The sequence below is a fragment of the Anopheles funestus genome, chromosome 3RL (assembly GCF_943734845.2).
Source record: "Anopheles funestus chromosome 3RL, idAnoFuneDA-416_04, whole genome shotgun sequence".
NCBI classification, from domain to species: Eukaryota; Metazoa; Arthropoda; class Insecta; order Diptera; family Culicidae; genus Anopheles; species Anopheles funestus.
This window is the reverse complement of record NC_064599.1, coordinates 3,857,850-3,873,951: the sequence shown is the minus strand read 5'-3', so window position 1 is coordinate 3,873,951 and position 16,102 is coordinate 3,857,850. Positions and strand designations below refer to the sequence as shown.

Below are 16,102 nucleotides of genomic sequence, written 5' to 3'. Positions count from 1 at the left end.
TTGGAAGCTGTCACACTTGTGCGGGTAATATTTTGACGGAATTGATTCGAACATTCGCCCAACAGTGCTGCGACAAATGAACCAACTGTACGCAAGCTGAGATGCGTATTGCATACTTTGAGGCGTTTTACACTTTATTTGAAATTATTCAACGGGTGTTGAAATACAGTAAATATTCATCTAACTCTTTGCATATTCTAACATAATTTATTTATTATACATAATTTAAGATTTATTTCTCTAAAATTTTCTATTTTCATTTGATGCATAAAGGAATAGTAAAGCATAACTAAAACCAAAGTGAATACTAATTATTCAGTTACGTTCAAGAACATCAAAACTGCTTCACTGCACTCATTGGATTTATTAAGCAGATTAGTTTCGCAGTGTTTGTACTTTAAGTTTGTACCTTAAATCATCTCGGCAGTATTACCACTTTTGCAAATAACTCCCTCTCATGGTATTATTCTGATCTCATCGATGTAGTGTTGCTTCCAGCGTGGACTATCCGCGTGCATCCTTTTTTCCGCTTTCCACAATCCATTGTTGATGGTTCGTGCCATAACTTCCTTGCGTCTAAAATATCCCAACGGCTGATGTCTCGGATAGTTCACGTACGAGATGGCATTAACTGTAGGCGAAGGATGTGCCTTGGTCTTATTTTTCATTGCTTTATACACGGTGAAAGGAACGACGCCGAAGAGAAACGCAACCTCAATTAAGCTCAGGATGGAACCTCCAAAACAGAGTCCAAGGATTCCGCCAAAGGTGGCCACCAACGTTTGCCAGGTAACGAATGGTTCGCGTCTATATTTGAGACAGTTGGTCGAACGGAAATGCACGTGCAGCACACCGTACGCGGAAAAGTTAAACTCGGGACTAAAGAGAGGAATATGTCTTCTTTATACCTTGCAAGAAATTCCCCTTTCTCTGTAGATACTTACGAGTAGTATTCATTTTTAGGGTTAGAAATTGTATTTGTTATGGCTTGTACTTCATTTTTCTGCAATTATAAGAAAAGATAAAAGGGAGTTCGAAAAGCATAAAACCCCAATTACCTCAATGCTGCAACTGGGATAGCAGTGACACTTAATGCTTGATCGTTTGGATTTAGTCTCGAATGTATTAGCTACCTGTTCGGAAGTAAAGCTAATTCGATCTGCAAATAAAACACAGTTTTCACCTTCAAAATCGTCCTCAAAACTCAACATAACTCCAACCCAACCTTTCAAGTCCAGCAAACATTCAAGATCCTGAAATCCACAGATGGGAACAAGCAGCATTGCCTGAAGCTCAAACGTTTGCTTATACAACGGAATACATCGACACACACTCGCAATGTAACGCATTTCACACTCATTCATACAATTACTGTACGTGTACGGGACACTTGTCGTGATGTTACCCTCATCCTCAAACGCACAGCCTCGCCTCTCAAGCGGAATACTGCGCAACGAAGGACTTGCCGTGACAAGCGTAGGCGAAATAGATACGTCCGTCTCCATCCCACGCTGTACGATTGCGGTGTAATCAGAATCATCTGGAAAATCGTACGACCGATGCACAAATACCTCAATACCGTGTGAAAACCGATTGGACGCCATGTAGTAATTCTCGCCAATGTCCATCAGTACGGAAAGTCCTTCACCCTTCCCAATCCCGGTGACATGTATGCTCTCCTGTTGTTGAGGCACATCTTCCGATCGTGTAAAGATCGGCTCCAAAAACCGATCCGCATTGAAGGAACAGCAGTAGCCGGTAAATATTTTCGTACGCCGAAACATGGTACCGCACTGGACGGGTTTCATTAACCAGAAGCAGTGGATCATCATCGTTTCGCACGGTGGAGCCACTTCAAATGCTAAACGTTCCGTATCGTATCCTTTGGATGTTAGGACCTGTGCTAGTGAAACGATACGCTTGTCAATGGCCCTATAGTCGTTCAACCGGGGTAACGAGTAAAGCACATCCATCGTATCATTTGTATGTACTCCCAACTCCATTCTGTGAAGAATTATTAAATGGAGACACATCAGACATAGCACTATTGGTCATTGATCGTGACTACTTACAGAAGTTTACTAAGCTCCACAGCTTTAGAAGAATGTATTTTATTAATATTGCATAGCGTTACCGAGGGGAATGCAATCAACGACACCGGATAGGATGTCGTCTCAATGGTGGTCAGCGTTGGATTACTCCGGAACTGATCCCAAGCAGAGTTGGCCAGCAGAAGCGTAAACCCCAAACTCACCATAGCTATCACACTCCACACGAATCGCATCAGGATATTACCCTTAATAGCCTTGTTGCGCCCAATATACCGAAGTCCGTGGAGTGAAGAGTTCTCACAAAATATCCAAAATGTCTGTACGATCGTCAGCGACGCTAGCTTCAGCGCACTAAGGATTGGTAAAGATTGAACCATTTTTCCAGTCTCAACACGATGAAGACTCTGCTGCTGGACGAGCTCATGCTTTTATACGGACATGTTTGTGATGATAAAATATTCACCCTCCATTGTGCTGCTACTTATAGCCGCAATGTGTGTTGTTCAGATGTCAGACGAGTTGTAACTTGTGAAAGGCTTTCAGTCAAGCTTTTTGTATAGCAATAGTTAATTCAATTATAACCCTAACCACACTTCAGACCGGTCTTATTAAGCTAATATACTATCTTTTTGTGTCAGCCAAACTTCAAGAGCAGAACGAGCGTGTCTTTCGTCACTAGAACACGTCCCATCATTGGCAGGATGTTTTTGTTCTTCATCATTTATTACACCATCCACTGACATGCACTGCCGTTTGGATTGGCATTCCGGAAATGCACATCGACACGTCATCGTTAATGGTACTAAATTGCATTACTAATGCAGCGCTCATCAAAGAAATATCGCCTCCCGCTGTACACATATGCAAAAGGGGAGAATCCTATAAATATGGTTTGTTGCTTGATTACACCTAATCAAACGTTGCATTAAAACATTCCCAATTGGTGTCGAGGAGCATTGTGAACGAGAAAATGAACCTTAAACAAGTGTACCGAACCGTGTGTGAAACGTTCCGTTCTGCTGTTCAGAGTTTTTGTGAAAATACTACTCTGCATGGTTTGAGATACGTTTACGGTGGTGATCGAACGGATGCCTCACGTAATGGTGGAATGTTGAGAATGATTTGGTTGCTGGCGTGTATGGTTTGTATCGGCTTTACGATGATCATGGGCATGATTGCTTGGATGCGTTTCCGCACTACACCGACGATCACAACGATCGAAACGATGACGTATCCGATCTGGAATATACCTTTTCCTGCGGTCACGGTGTGCAATATCAACAAGATAGACACCCGGAAGGCTGCTCCAATCATCGATCGGTTGTAAGGATTTATTTCTCCACGAGATCTTCAAAGTTCTGACTATGAAGGGGCTCCACAATTGATTCGTTGCAGAGTACAGGAGTATGGCTTGAGTGAAGCAAACGCCACGGGTTTACTAATTGCCCAAGCAAGTCTGGTTAACTTTGAAGCTGTGAACTCAACCTATCTTGAGCTAGAAATGTTTCTAGGACGTTTGGGATGGAATCCGAACAAATTGCTGCTCGAGCTAAGTCAACCCTGCGAGGAGCTCATCAAGGTTTGTTACTGGCTTGGTTCGGAGATACCCTGTCCGAAAGTTATTCACCGTACAAGAACAGACAATGGTTTCTGCTGTTCGTACAACGTGGACAGTACGATGCAGTCGGTTCCGCTGCCGGAAAACCAAACCCACCCGCGGACTCCTTACCATCCTAAACGATTGTCAGGCGCCGGACGACACGTAGGCCTATCCATTCTAATCGACGTCCAGCCGGACACGTACATGGCACCGACCAAATCATACTACGGGGCTGAGGTTTACATACACGACTCGAGCGATTTCCCATCGGATGCAGACTTTGAGCATGTGGCCCAGCCCGGCTGGGATGTAGTAATGTCCGTCATACCACTACCCATCGAGAGCAGCAACACCATGAGTCAGGTGCCGGAAAATATGCGCAAATGTTTCCTGCCGGAGGAGAGTAACGCACAGTCGAAGGAAAACTTCAATCTAAACGTTTGTATGGCCGAATGTCGCCTCCGTACGATACTGAAGCTGTGCAATTGTATCCCTTTCTACTATTCGGATTTAAGTAGGTTTCGTCGAAACATTTCAACGCGAAGCGAGTTTGTTGAAATATTTCACTTTTCGCTTGCAGATATTACAGAATCAAAGGATGTGAAAATGTGTGCCCTGAAGCATGTCGCATGTTTACATTATTTTAGAAGTAAGTGGAAGTAATTGTGGAATGTGACTTGATAATTCATAATATTACAATAATCTGTGAGTTTTTCTTTCCTCAAGGATACTTCTATAGTCTGCGTACCGATGACAGTTTGGACTCGGAATTGCAGGATGTAGAATTTGGAATGGATTGTGATTGCAAACCACCTTGTTCTGTGTTGGTAAAATATTACAAACAGACCAAAAAAAAAACTCAATCACAAACCACTAACTCGATCCTCTCTGTCACAGAATTATAACGTACAAACGATCGTCAGTCAGCGGAAGTCGCACCGTTTCACATCAGCAAATTTGTAAGTAATATCACTGGTCAGGATGTCACGTTGTCATTTGTGGTCTTCCCAATTTTCTTCCAACAGTGGAGGACGAAACGTATCGATGTATGCGACACTCAATGTGCACTTTAAGGACATTTATTGCGTTAAGTACAAGCGCGATGCGTACATGACGTGGGACTCGCTGGTAGCAACGTTTGGAGGAATTTTCGGACTGTGTATGGGCGGTTCGGTGCTCAGTATTGTGGAGCTGATTTACTACTTCACCATAAAACCATTTACCATCTACCAGACGGGAAAGAAACGGAAACGAATTACGCCCAATCGGAAGATTGTCGTACGACCCTACGTATCACGGTACGATGGTGTATCTCAATATCCGGTGGGTTACTTTTCTCGTCGAAATGTACTCGCAAGAGAACGAAGTGCTGGGAAGAAGCTCACCAAACCTTGTGTCCCTGTGAAGGAAGCAACTCTGGGTCACGATCCACAAACGGACGTTATTTCTTTCATTTACTAAACTTCCGCTACTTCTTCGCTTGTCGAATGCATGTGCTTATATTGTGGTTTTAATTTTTATTTACAAAATACCATTATTCGCATAAACACGGATAAATTCAGCAGTTCAATAGCGGCTTATCAGCTAAAATTAGCAATGTCTTATAAAGAAGTTTAATCAACGCGATCGTATCAATATCAGCTGCTGGGAAGAGGGCACGTAAGATAAGATACGGAGATAGCTAAAGGAATGGCGATGAAATGGAAACACGATGGGGAGGGCGTATATAATGCTTATTTACACTCGATGAATTAATGATCAAATGACGGAAAGGGATTAATGTTTATCGCGGAAGACCCTGGGGCGGCCTGTAAAGACGCTGTGAGTTAATACCTTTATGGAGAGTATTGTTACGAGTATCGTATCGAACCTCCGTGTGGATTGGTTCGTTCCGCTACGTGCTTATATCAGACTATGAACCTTACTGAAGTAGAGCCCTTAACGGCACAGCTGTCCTTATCAAAATTGATTACGACTAATTGTTGCGTTTTGCTATGATTATGCGATGTGTTTGAACGATTGATCACTTAATAGCTTAAGCTCTAGAGCTCGAATGTTGTGCCGGTAGCTGGTGACAGCTCAGTCCAGCTGTGCCTTATGGCCCACGTAGTTATCGAAGAAGGCAGCATCTTTCTTGCGGTATCGTAGCTTTGCGCAGGCCGCTAACAGCGAGCCGCCGAGCACGCATAGCAGCACACAGCACGTGGCAAGCAGTGCGGATAGGACGGAAGTCTTCATACATGTCTCCGACATGTCTTGGGGTTCTGGTAGGTAGAAATGAAGCAAAAAAAAGATTTGTTTCTTGTTATTGGAAAATGGCTTCACTAAAATCTGCCCAGATACGCACTAGCAGAGGTGATCGATTCTTTTTTCGCGCGTGCCTCTTCATCTTCCTCCTGAAGTACTCGGAGCGCTTGGAAGAGACTAATGTTGTCCGAGAGTGTCGTGTTGACCTGCGGTTGAACGGCCTCACGTTTCGTGACGCCTTTCAGATTTCTCCAGTGGCAAGGTTGACTCTGGTGAGGGAAGATAACATTGAGCGTTAATAAACCAGCCCTGGATTGCCAACCCGTTGGGTGCGTTTTGCGACCTACCGGACATCGTCCGTGACACATGCGAACATCGCACTCGATGTACAGTGCGGGCGATCCCGTGAAGCGGAACGTTTTCATGTAGGCGTACACCTGCGTTTCGAACACGCCCGTATCGGACCAACTGCCACGGAATCGCGAAATCAGCTTATCGTCAACTGGACATCTGCGCAGAGAAGGACGGGGAAAAACATATGGAATTGATAGAAATGTAAGATGTGTGTCCCGTGTTGCCGTCACCTACCCATACTCGTCGATCAGCTGAATCCTTTTGTTGGCCCCGTTGTGTGCGAAACAGTCATTCACCACGATGTCGAATCCGTCGTACTTGCTGCGCATGTAAATGATGAGCGTAAGTGGATCGCCGACACGTACCGGACCCGTTACCCGTGCCCCATTCGTGCCGTAACCGTTCCGGATCTCCATGTAACATTCCGGGGGACTGAGCGTGAACACTACCGGGTTTCCCGTTGCGACTCTACGAACGAACGAAGCGGATAGAACAGTGGGATAGAGAATAAAATGGTACATCACTGCACATCTGCATCATTTCGCTAGTCCCGGCATCAATATCCGGATGAACAACTTACTCGACGTCAAGAAAGGGAAATGTCACCGTTTTCCAGAAATCGTACCCATACTCGCAAGTCACCTTAAAGTGCTCGTCGAACTCTTCCTCGATCAGTGGATTGTACTGCACCGTCACTGTGTTCCACATGAAGTTTTTCTACACCGATGAGGAAACATGTAGCAAGAATTTGTCGTATAGTAGGGTAGAGTAAGTAAGATATGGAGTTGATATGACACGGGGTTTTCACACGTACCGTTGGATTCTTGCGACTATCCTCACCGATTGCATTCTTTCCAAGCGTTCCACAACGGTTCAGCTGGATGAAGAACTCGTAATAGTCACGGCCGGAACCATTGATGTACATGCAGTCTGGATCGTATGCGTAACCTACACGGGAAGAGTTCGTTAATGTGTGGACATTACTTTGAAGAGATATTAACGATCTTCAATGGATTGCAAATGAATTCACTTGGATTGGGTACTAAGCAATCTTATCCACTGTCTGTGAATACCCAAACCAATAAACTGACGACACTAATATTTGATTTTTGATGTTTGAGGACATTAATTTCAATAGTCTTTGTGTGTCCCAGATTTGCCCAAATTTTCCCAAAAAGAATCCCCTCTATATCACTTACCAGAGGAGTAAAGAAGCCCATTGAAGGATCCATTAAATCCGATACGTATTTTCATGTAATCGTCCTGACATTCAGCTTCGATATCTTCAGAAATTAAATTGAGAAACATTAAAATACAATTCCCCCCAGTAAAGAGTTCTTGCTTTAGACGTCCGCGGATCAATACTCACGCTGGACACGGGTATTATTGAAGCGATAGCGCCGATTGTAGTCCCGATCCCAGGGATCCGGACGCCAAGCTGCATCAATGTCCGAACCATACACCGGTGGTGGCGGTAACCGTGGATGGGACGACTGGAGGGCGGTGAGTGGAATGTAACCGGACGTATCCGAAACGTAGACGACCTGCAGCGAAAGGTAGACGGAACGGCAATAGTTAGAAAACCCCTCTAGAGCGGCATCAAAATGTGTGCCATCAACCTGTCATTTAGCTAAACGACAAGTCGCGTGGCAATCGAGATCACTATCAGCGGTAACCTTCCTACCGCCTAACAACGTTCAATTAATTGTGCGTTTGTGCTGCGGTGGCGGTGGGTTTTTTTGTTTGATGTGCACCGGTGACTAACTTTCGGTGCCCACGGACACGCCATTTGACGGGGTCGTACCGTTCGGAAATAGCAAAATACCCTGTCGAAAGCTCCTTGCTGGGGGGAAGGAAATTGCATCATGGAATGGAACAGTTTTCCAATCCATCCACCGAACCAAACCGAGCATTGGGTGCAGGTTTTTTAAATGGTACCGGACCTTGAGCTGAAGGAACCTACAGAAGATGCGCAATGGTTCGCTCGGTAGGGCGTGAAATTGATGGCACTTTTCCGACAAAACCTAAGGTGGAGTGCCGGTGTTGGGGAGGCGCAACAAAAAAGGATGGAATCGATATTTCAAGAGTGCGAAATGGATTTTTCTACATCCAATCTCTGACATCTCTACACCGGATAAATATTTTCTTTCCCTTTTTGGGTGAACATTGAACACAGACAGTTGTCGCTTAAAATTCGCAAATCTTGTGTCATACCTTGTGTCAGTCGGAATGAACAAAAAAACGGAATATTCACACAACCAAACACATGCGAACGAAATGGGGGCCCCCCCAACAAACCTACGAAGAAGCCTACACGCATGAGGAACTTCGAAACCGAAAGTAAACCTCCTCCCCTTCGTAACGCGGACGCTTTTCCCTACGAGTTTTCCTTTTGCGCCACAACGCGCACGGTACTGCCCCGTGCCTGCCGTTGGCCAATTTTCTTGGCCACAAAATTTATCTTTCCAATCAGAATAGCACCGAAACCTTCATTTCGGATGCGAACGGTACGAGGTCACCGGCATCTTGAGCATGCGTTCACGACACCACCCGCAAGTCGAACAGTGGTTAATTAAGACGGTGGGATGGAGGAGGGGAGGCCGGATTGGAATGTAACCCAGCCCGCGTTGAGGGCTCTTTTGTTTCTTTTCGCTAATAGTTCACCTCAGCGCTTCATTCTCGGTGTTTGGCCCAATCAAACATAAGCGCGGGAATGTTTGCCGTTGTATTGGGCACGTCGTTGAAGATCACACCGGACCTCGGTTTAACACCTCCGATTTCTCGTGTGCGATCCGATCGTAACATGGAGACGCGTGGCAAGGTGGGAAATGTTCTTACATCGTTCTGTTTCTTTTCTGCCAATGTGGACGCGCGTTCTCAGCACACCCTCGGAGAACGATAAACTTCCGGTACGGAAATGTGGATGGTTAGCTCTGTAAGATATTTTTTTCGGTGCTTGGTACGCTCATTAGTACACGCTGACCATGTATTCAAGGTGGCGTTCTTCGGAAAGATTTATTGCAATCTTTTATTTAACCAATTCTCTGGTGACTAGTAAACGGCTAATTTCAAATTTAACCATCCCTACTTCCTTAACATTTGCATGGAAATTATTTACAAAACCCCGCATAATCTCTTTATTCCTGTTATGTGACACAGAACACAGGAATGGACTCTTCGAGCGATTGCATTAAAAATTACTCCTACACCTTAGCTCAGTCTTTCGTTCGACACTGATGATGGATTTGTGTGTCAACCCTTTTGCCGTAACAAAGATTGTTCGCAAGGGGTGACAATATAAAATGACGCCATTCGGAGGTTACCGTTGCATAGTTCCCGTTAGAGCTTTCGCACGTTCACACGGGACAGCTGTACGGAATCTATCGGAATCGTACAATGCAAGTGCACTACAGATGAGTATCTGGTAATGCACCAGTAATCTGAATTTATAAATGGCAATAGAACATTTAGAAACATGGAAAAGCATTCAGCTTTTATTGAAAAGATCATGTTGTTTTAATGAATATTCTTAAATTTAATATTATTCAATTTAAAAACAATTTGCACTAAAACATAAAAATTTCTTTAAATAGTAAATAATGCTAAAGGTAATTAAAAAAATATAAAACACCCGAAAAAACACTTCAGAGCATGATTTTCGATGTCCATTGATCGGTCGGTGTACAAGTCGTAACAGAAGAAAAGCATTTTATTTTACGCAAAACAGAACATAAAACCTCAAGCCGCCCCAAAAACCGCTGCATCCCGTTTAACGAGCAAAAGCTCTCTTTGAAAAAAGCCCATTCTGGCCATGTTTGTGCCGCAGCACAACACGCAGCACACGAAGACGCGCGTCTGCGTTTAGTAAAACACACTAAACCACCCGACCGGAACTAAATTATGCGCCGATAGTATAGTATAGTGGGTGGTTGTGTGTGTGTGTGTTTCTTTAAGTTTTTTTTTGTTGTTGTTTTGGTACCTCTTTTTTGTATACGTCTTATGCACTCAGCCGACTTTTATTGCATTGCTGCACGATGGCTGTGGCGCTAGTATTATGTAAGCGGTCTTGGCCACCCATCGGTCGGTTAGCTCACCGACTCCATCGTCCTGAGGCTGAGGGTTTTTTTTGTTTTTTTGGGGGGAGTGGGTGGGTGGGCCGATGATTTGCCCTGATTAATGGACGGGAATGACCCGGTCGGGGAAGTGTATCAATTAGATACTCTCGCTTTCGGAACCATTCGAAGCCGTTGTACGGTTACATGCAGTTGAACCTCTCTCCGTCCAACCCTCTTCCTTCTCTCTTTGGCCGTTTGGCCCAGAAAGTAATAATACAAGACACCGTTGAAGAAAGGGATGAAGATGGCAATCACACAAAAACAATTCGTGGTGACGTCGTGGTTTAATCCGATAATCGCCACCAGCTGGCACCTTGGCCGTGACGCAGTGACACAGATTATTGCCATCTGCCACGATGCTCGTGTGACTCGGGCAAGAAAATGTACCGGTTTGCAATACCGATTGCGGGGACTTACCGGTTCGCTGCCCTCGTGGGAGAGTGCCTCGCGCGAATTGTTGTTCGCATTGTCCAGCGATGTCGGTTGCTGCACGACGACATTCTTCTGCAAATGCAACGTTCCCGAAAACGGAAACCAAATTTGTCGCCCTTTCATTAGTCATCTTGGGATCTAGGTGGAGACGGAAAACCGCACCGGTACGGGAGTACTTACCTTGCCGCCGGTAATGCTGCCTCGTTTGCGTTGCACTTTCGGTGCAGCGGTAGACGAGGGATGGAGTGTTGAAGAGTCCCGGCCCTGGTTTGGGCCTGTGGTCAACGTTCCTGTGGCTGCCGTCGATGGTAAACCGTGGGTACTGGCAGCATTTGTACTGTTGCTGTTGGGTTGAAAGCTAACCGGAGAGATGGTCGTAATGCCGGTAACACCTTGCGTTAGCTGCAGTATGCAGAATGTCTGGAAGAAGTATGAAATCTGGTTAAAATTGATCTATTTAAATTGTTTATTGTTTTCTGATGCAATAGCACTTGAGTCCCAAGATCTGCATAAAACCAGTTCTCTAGAAACCTTGAATTTTTGGGGATCTTCTACATAAGGACAGGAGATCAGGACATTGGGTTTACTTGTAAACAATAAACCAGTTCTCTTCGAGAATTTTCTATATAAGGACAGAAGATCGGGATATTGGGTTTATTTGTAAACATAAAACCAGTTCTCTAGAAACCTTGAATTTCCGGGGATTTTCTACATAAGGACAGGAGATCAGGACATTGGGTTCACTTGTAAGTATGGACAAATAGACTGGAGTCAATTCTTCACGTTACACGCTTCAATGCATAAAATTCTTATGTTACTGATGTGAACGAATAAGTAAAGCTGAGAGAAAATAATGCAAAATACCTTGAAGTTATTGATTCAACTTTCATGGACATAGACTTTTTTGGATGGAAATTACTGTTTTCCAATAAAAATTTTTTTTGAATACATTTCCTCAACAATTCCCAAAAATTGGAACAAAAAAAACTTTCCATTTTTATACCAGGAATTTTGCCATTACTTCCAACCATTCTTCGACCAACATTATCATTAAGATGCAGCTTCCAGTGAAGTATTCGGGGGGGTTTTCGCTTTCCTACTAATTCATCCCAACCTAACGATCACGTATAAAAGACATACACACACACGATCGCTACGGCTGGATGCACGGCATGGTAGCAAAACCACCCCATTCCTTTGGTCCGGTCGAAGCCGGTTCGACATGAACTAATAACTCACCTGGGCCGCCACAATGATGAAAGCACCCCAGCCAAGATGATGTAACCTGAAACAATGAGAAATATTTGGCATATTAGATCGCATTGAACTCGGCTGCTTTTTTCCCCCCTTAGCTGCTACTGATGTATGTGTTTTTTTTTTGTGCCATTCATTTCATCCATTGAAGATGATCTCCGGTAGAAGAAAGGCTTGCCATTCCAGGCGAGACTTCGCTTTTTTTTACGACAGTAAGCTTACTGCTTCGATCATACCGCGATAAGCCGGTATACGCACGGATTTGTGTGAACAAGATCAGGTAACCGAGCGCATCGGTCAACCCTTTCCATCGCGTCTACTGCACCAGATTCGTAAGCCTGCTCCCTCCCCTCGCCGTCTGGTACGACAGAATTGCATTAATCCATTGAGTTCTCCGTTTTTGGGCTGCACATCTGAAGCTTTACGGTGTTTCACCCGTGACCCAACAGCAAAACCGACGGATGGATGATGTGGCACGGGGGACGGGTTTATTGGGCGGATATTATCCAAGATTTTTATGATCCCTTTGATCCCTACCGTACCTTCCCTGAGGTTTCCGCCAGTTGAAGTGAAGATGCTGTTTTGCCATTTGTGCAATCTTTCCTCTAAACCGCGTCAGCAAACTGGAGCAATGCGAAATGGCACCGGAAGGGTAATTATTCATTGGCGAAAAGGGAGAAAAGCACGGATGCTGCAGTTGTTCGATATGCCCTTCCTAGGGCTCGAGAAGCCAGAAGTCATCGAATTCGATCGACTACCACGAAATGTGCTATCAATCATAGAACTTCAGCTTGGCACGGTACAGCTACAAAACAGTGATGCCCATCCTAGGGCGTTGGGTTGCATCCGAATGCCATGATCCGTCTGTATCGCCACGAACAAAATCCTTCCCCCTTTTTCTCCTTTCACGATATTGCACAAATTGATGGTTGCACACCGCGTTGATTACCCACTTTTCATGACAATTTTCCAATCGGGCGCGGTTAGTCGGTTTGACCTGCTTCTGCCGCACCGGGATGTCTTGTTTTTTTTTTTCAACCCCCTAACACCACCCCCTAGCATCAAAGCCATAATTCACAAACGAACGGCAAGGTGACGAAGGTGTCGGAAGCGACATAGCAACGACATACCGTTTCGTTACACCACCGCATCCGTAATCGTAAAACAGAACAAATTACGACACGAAACAGTTCCGGCATGCCGCACACTTCCAACAGAACATGGCATGCCGTAACCGCCGACGCGCTGGTTGTAACCGAGAACGAGCTTTTTGTGCTGTTGCCAACAGCGAATTGTATCTCCCAGTTCTTTTAAAGCTTTCTTTATCTAAATTTTGTTTTACAGAAGTATTTCCAGATCTCCGTAACGTTTTGGCGGGGGCTGTTTGAAAAAATAAAGCTAAAATAAGGGTAAAGTCTCACATCTTTCTTCTATCGGTTTGTGAAAAGAAATGGCAAAAAAAATAATCTCCTTGCTGCAACTCCAATATGTAGGTCAAACTCTTTCTTATCAGCAAATGTTTTCGTATCGCACATTAAAAAAAAAAATCATTCCCCTCCAGGCAAGTGATTTTCTCAGTGTTTTGCCTTCTTTCAAAGGGGTAGAAAAGGGTAGAAAATTGCTTTTAAAATGTATTTACAATTTTGCTCGAACTAAAGGTGTTGATTGATAGAGTGTTAAAGGTGAAGCAAACCGCGTGTTAAAAAGGTGGTGGTGAGAAAAAAAATTTCGCACGAAAAAGATATCCATCTTGGTTTGGGAGGCTGAGCGCACACCAACCCCCATTCGAATCGGATAAATATTCAACATTTGCATGTGAAGCCGGATATGCACTGTTCTATTCATTTTTTTTCGTAACAACTTTTGCGTCACTTTAACTCTACGAGAGTTTAAGGCTTTAGTAAGGGAAGGAAAATGTATTAAATAAATAAAAAAACTCTCCAGCAAATCCTCAATATGCATTTTGTTGCCAATCATTCTCTTAGTAATTGTTTCCTGCGTCATGATTACAACGGGGTAGACGATGTTTATTAGTGACCCACGGCATCTGGTTTTGTTCGGAAGACATCCGCACGGCTGTTTGAGGACCTCCCAGTACGATCCCCTTATTAAGCTTATTAGTCATCCTCGGGAAAAACGGCTTAATCTAATTCGCTCTCATCCCCGTGTGTCTTAATCGTGCAAAGAACTATTCGCACATAAAAACAACATCAAACGCTTGTTCCCCGGTTGGCGGCAGAAGTGCAGAAGTTCTTGGATGTTGGTGCCTTTTTTCAATTACCGCTGTTTTCAATTCATTTCCGTTTGCAACCGCTCTGCGGTTTCGATTGGCGACTTGTTTGCAGGCGCATTCTTCCGCTGATGGGGGGGGGGAAACAAAAAACCATATGTTTGGTGTTAAATGTGTGAAGGGTTGGGGAAATAGAAGGTAGAAAGTGAAGGGAAAGAGAGAGAGTGAGAGAGAGAGAGAAAGAGAGAGAAAGGAGGGAGGAAACCCTAAGGCCATCGGCCAGTGAGGGAACCTTTCAATCAATCTTGTTGGGGTTTTTTTTGGCAACGATTTAACAAGATTATATTTAGCAATCTAACATCAACCCCAAATTATTTAATTGAAAACTTTATTTTAAGATTTTAAAAAATTTATGTTATGAACTTTAAATTATTCCAATATTTTACTTCTTATGAACGGCCAAGTTGTATCAAAATTCCAATTTTTATTTATTGAAATATTTTTGACTTTTTTAATTAAAAAAAAATATTTTTTTAATTAATTGAATGTCATGTCCCAGTTCTTGTGTTCCTGCAAAATGTCTTACTAGAATATTCAGATAAAATATATTATTTATAGTATTTGTCCAAAACAATTTAAAACATGTAAGTTATTTGATATTGTGCATCTCGCATGGGAAACTGATCTCAAAAATGCTTTTAGCATTAAATCTTTTTCCGCTAAGAACGATTTTTCCTACCCCAAAAAAAATATCAATATCATAGGTTATTGTTCTAAATAGTTCTAAAGTGTAGCGGTATCGAACTTAATTGTTATGTTATAATTCATCTTTTTCTCTTAATGTTGCGCAGCATACCAAATGTTACAAAATTCCAACGGAAACATATTCACACAGACAGCCATAGCCTTAAGCTTAAACTCTTCGTTCCAACTTAAATTCTTGACTGATCGGTTGCATTACTTGCCAAGAAAGCAAGGCACCGAAATAATCTCGCAAGTTCTCTCTCACCCTCCATGCAACGGGAGTGAAAATTCGTTCTGCTCATCCACAAATACTTGATCGGCCGCAGTATTTTACCAATTAATTGGTACTAGTGAAAATCAAACCTACTACCAGCGAATGGTTAATACGAATATCTTGACTCCTCTGGCTCTTCTTTCGTGCTCCTCCACAGAGCAGCTGTTCTGACAGATTATGGCACACGTTTTGATGCCTCGCATACGGTGCTGAAGTGCTCGGCGGTAAAGTACTGTTAGCATAATTCGAATGTTTGGGTTCTAATGCGTACCAAAAAGGCGAGACATCGGATGGGTAATGATCCACCTTAGAACGAACGGTGACGACACAGGTGCTATTACAACTCTGTTTATACCGACGGAGCAATTAAAACTGTATCCGCGACGTTCTGTTCTGTTGGATTCCTTAGCTAGAGTGGAAAAGGGATTTCCCTTGGACAATATTCAAACTTTATGAAGAATAGTGAAAATGTTTTGACATGAAATTTGGAGTTATAAAATTTGGAAAAAAAATCAAATCAAATTAAACGCTTTAGAAGATCATTAGGAAAGATCCCACCTCCATTGATGCTTACCTGCTGGATTGAGTCATTTTGTTAATTCGATTTATCCAACCGCAATATTCAAACTGCAAATATTCGAAACTCCTCAACTCCTCAACACTCTCGTACGATCACTAAACGATTCACTTCCCTACGATCCAAACCAAACCAAAAAAAAAAGGCACGCCAAACCGTTCTACAAATTGCCTCCCCGGGGGGCACCAAGAGGTGTGTCTTCGCGGTTGAGCCGGGATGGAAAT

The 16,102-nt window shown here is 43.6% G+C and overlaps 4 protein-coding genes across 5 annotated transcripts; 1 reads left to right on the top strand and 3 right to left on the bottom strand.

Annotated features, from left to right (window-relative positions):
- Nucleotides 1–233: 233 nt before the first annotated feature.
- LOC125772205 (uncharacterized) lies at nucleotides 234–957 on the bottom strand. Its single transcript, XM_049443663.1, has 2 exons — nucleotides 941–957; nucleotides 234–879 (listed from the first exon to the last, which is right to left on the bottom strand). The coding sequence occupies exons 1-2, from the start codon at nucleotides 955–957 to the stop codon at nucleotides 456–458; spliced, it is 441 nt and encodes a 146-aa protein (XP_049299620.1). The 3' UTR covers nucleotides 234–455.
- Nucleotides 821–2,061, bottom strand: LOC125772156 (pickpocket protein 28-like). Its single transcript, XM_049443595.1, has one exon. The coding sequence runs from the start codon at nucleotides 2,031–2,033 to the stop codon at nucleotides 996–998; it is 1,038 nt and encodes a 345-aa protein (XP_049299552.1). The 5' UTR covers nucleotides 2,034–2,061; the 3' UTR covers nucleotides 821–995.
- Nucleotides 2,062–2,426: 365 nt separating this feature from the next.
- LOC125772110 (sodium channel protein Nach-like) lies at nucleotides 2,427–5,200 on the top strand. The gene is made up of 3 exons (XM_049443472.1): nucleotides 2,427–3,374; nucleotides 3,408–4,310; nucleotides 4,632–5,200. Exons 1-3 carry the CDS (start codon nucleotides 3,022–3,024, stop codon nucleotides 5,110–5,112), a joined length of 1,737 nt encoding a protein of 578 aa, XP_049299429.1. The 5' UTR covers nucleotides 2,427–3,021; the 3' UTR covers nucleotides 5,113–5,200.
- Nucleotides 5,131–15,954, bottom strand: LOC125772134 (uncharacterized). Of its 2 annotated transcripts, XM_049443557.1 has the most exons (12): nucleotides 15,876–15,954; nucleotides 12,039–12,084; nucleotides 10,980–11,219; nucleotides 10,785–10,871; nucleotides 7,622–7,796; nucleotides 7,452–7,535; nucleotides 7,067–7,200; nucleotides 6,833–6,969; nucleotides 6,487–6,720; nucleotides 6,246–6,408; nucleotides 5,999–6,167; nucleotides 5,131–5,915 (listed from the first exon to the last, which is right to left on the bottom strand). In XM_049443557.1, exons 1-12 carry the CDS (start codon nucleotides 15,890–15,892, stop codon nucleotides 5,731–5,733), a joined length of 1,671 nt encoding a protein of 556 aa, XP_049299514.1. In that variant the 5' UTR covers nucleotides 15,893–15,954; the 3' UTR covers nucleotides 5,131–5,730. The 2 variants fall into 2 exon arrangements, with proteins under 2 accessions (XP_049299514.1, XP_049299512.1); XM_049443555.1 differs by lacking the exon at nucleotides 15,876–15,954 and having other exon boundaries at nucleotides 12,039–12,846.
- Nucleotides 15,955–16,102: the final 148 nt, after the last annotated feature.

Excerpts from the sequence above, each read along its gene's own strand:
- LOC125772134 (XM_049443555.1), bottom strand. The coding sequence starts at position 12,122 with ATGCGATCTAATATGCCAAATATTTCTCATTGTTTCAGGTTACATCAT. Across the intron at positions 7,201-7,451 it reads TGGGCTTCTTTACTCCTCTG|GTTACGCATACGATCCAGAC; the intron begins GTAAGTGATATA and ends CTTCCCGTGTAG. Across the intron at positions 6,970-7,066 it reads ATAGTCGCAAGAATCCAACG|AAAAACTTCATGTGGAACAC; the intron begins GTACGTGTGAAA and ends TCATCGGTGTAG.
- LOC125772110 (XM_049443472.1), top strand. The coding sequence starts at position 3,022 with ATGAACCTTAAACAAGTGTACCGAACCGTGTGTGAAACGTTCCGTTCT. Across the intron at positions 3,375-3,407 it reads GCTCCAATCATCGATCGGTT|TTCTGACTATGAAGGGGCTC; the intron begins GTAAGGATTTAT and ends AGATCTTCAAAG. Across the intron at positions 4,311-4,631 it reads TATTTTAGAAGTAAGTGGAA|GATGTCACGTTGTCATTTGT; the intron begins GTAATTGTGGAA and ends ATCACTGGTCAG.
- LOC125772156 (XM_049443595.1), bottom strand. The coding sequence starts at position 2,033 with ATGTGTCTCCATTTAATAATTCTTCACAGAATGGAGTTGGGAGTACAT.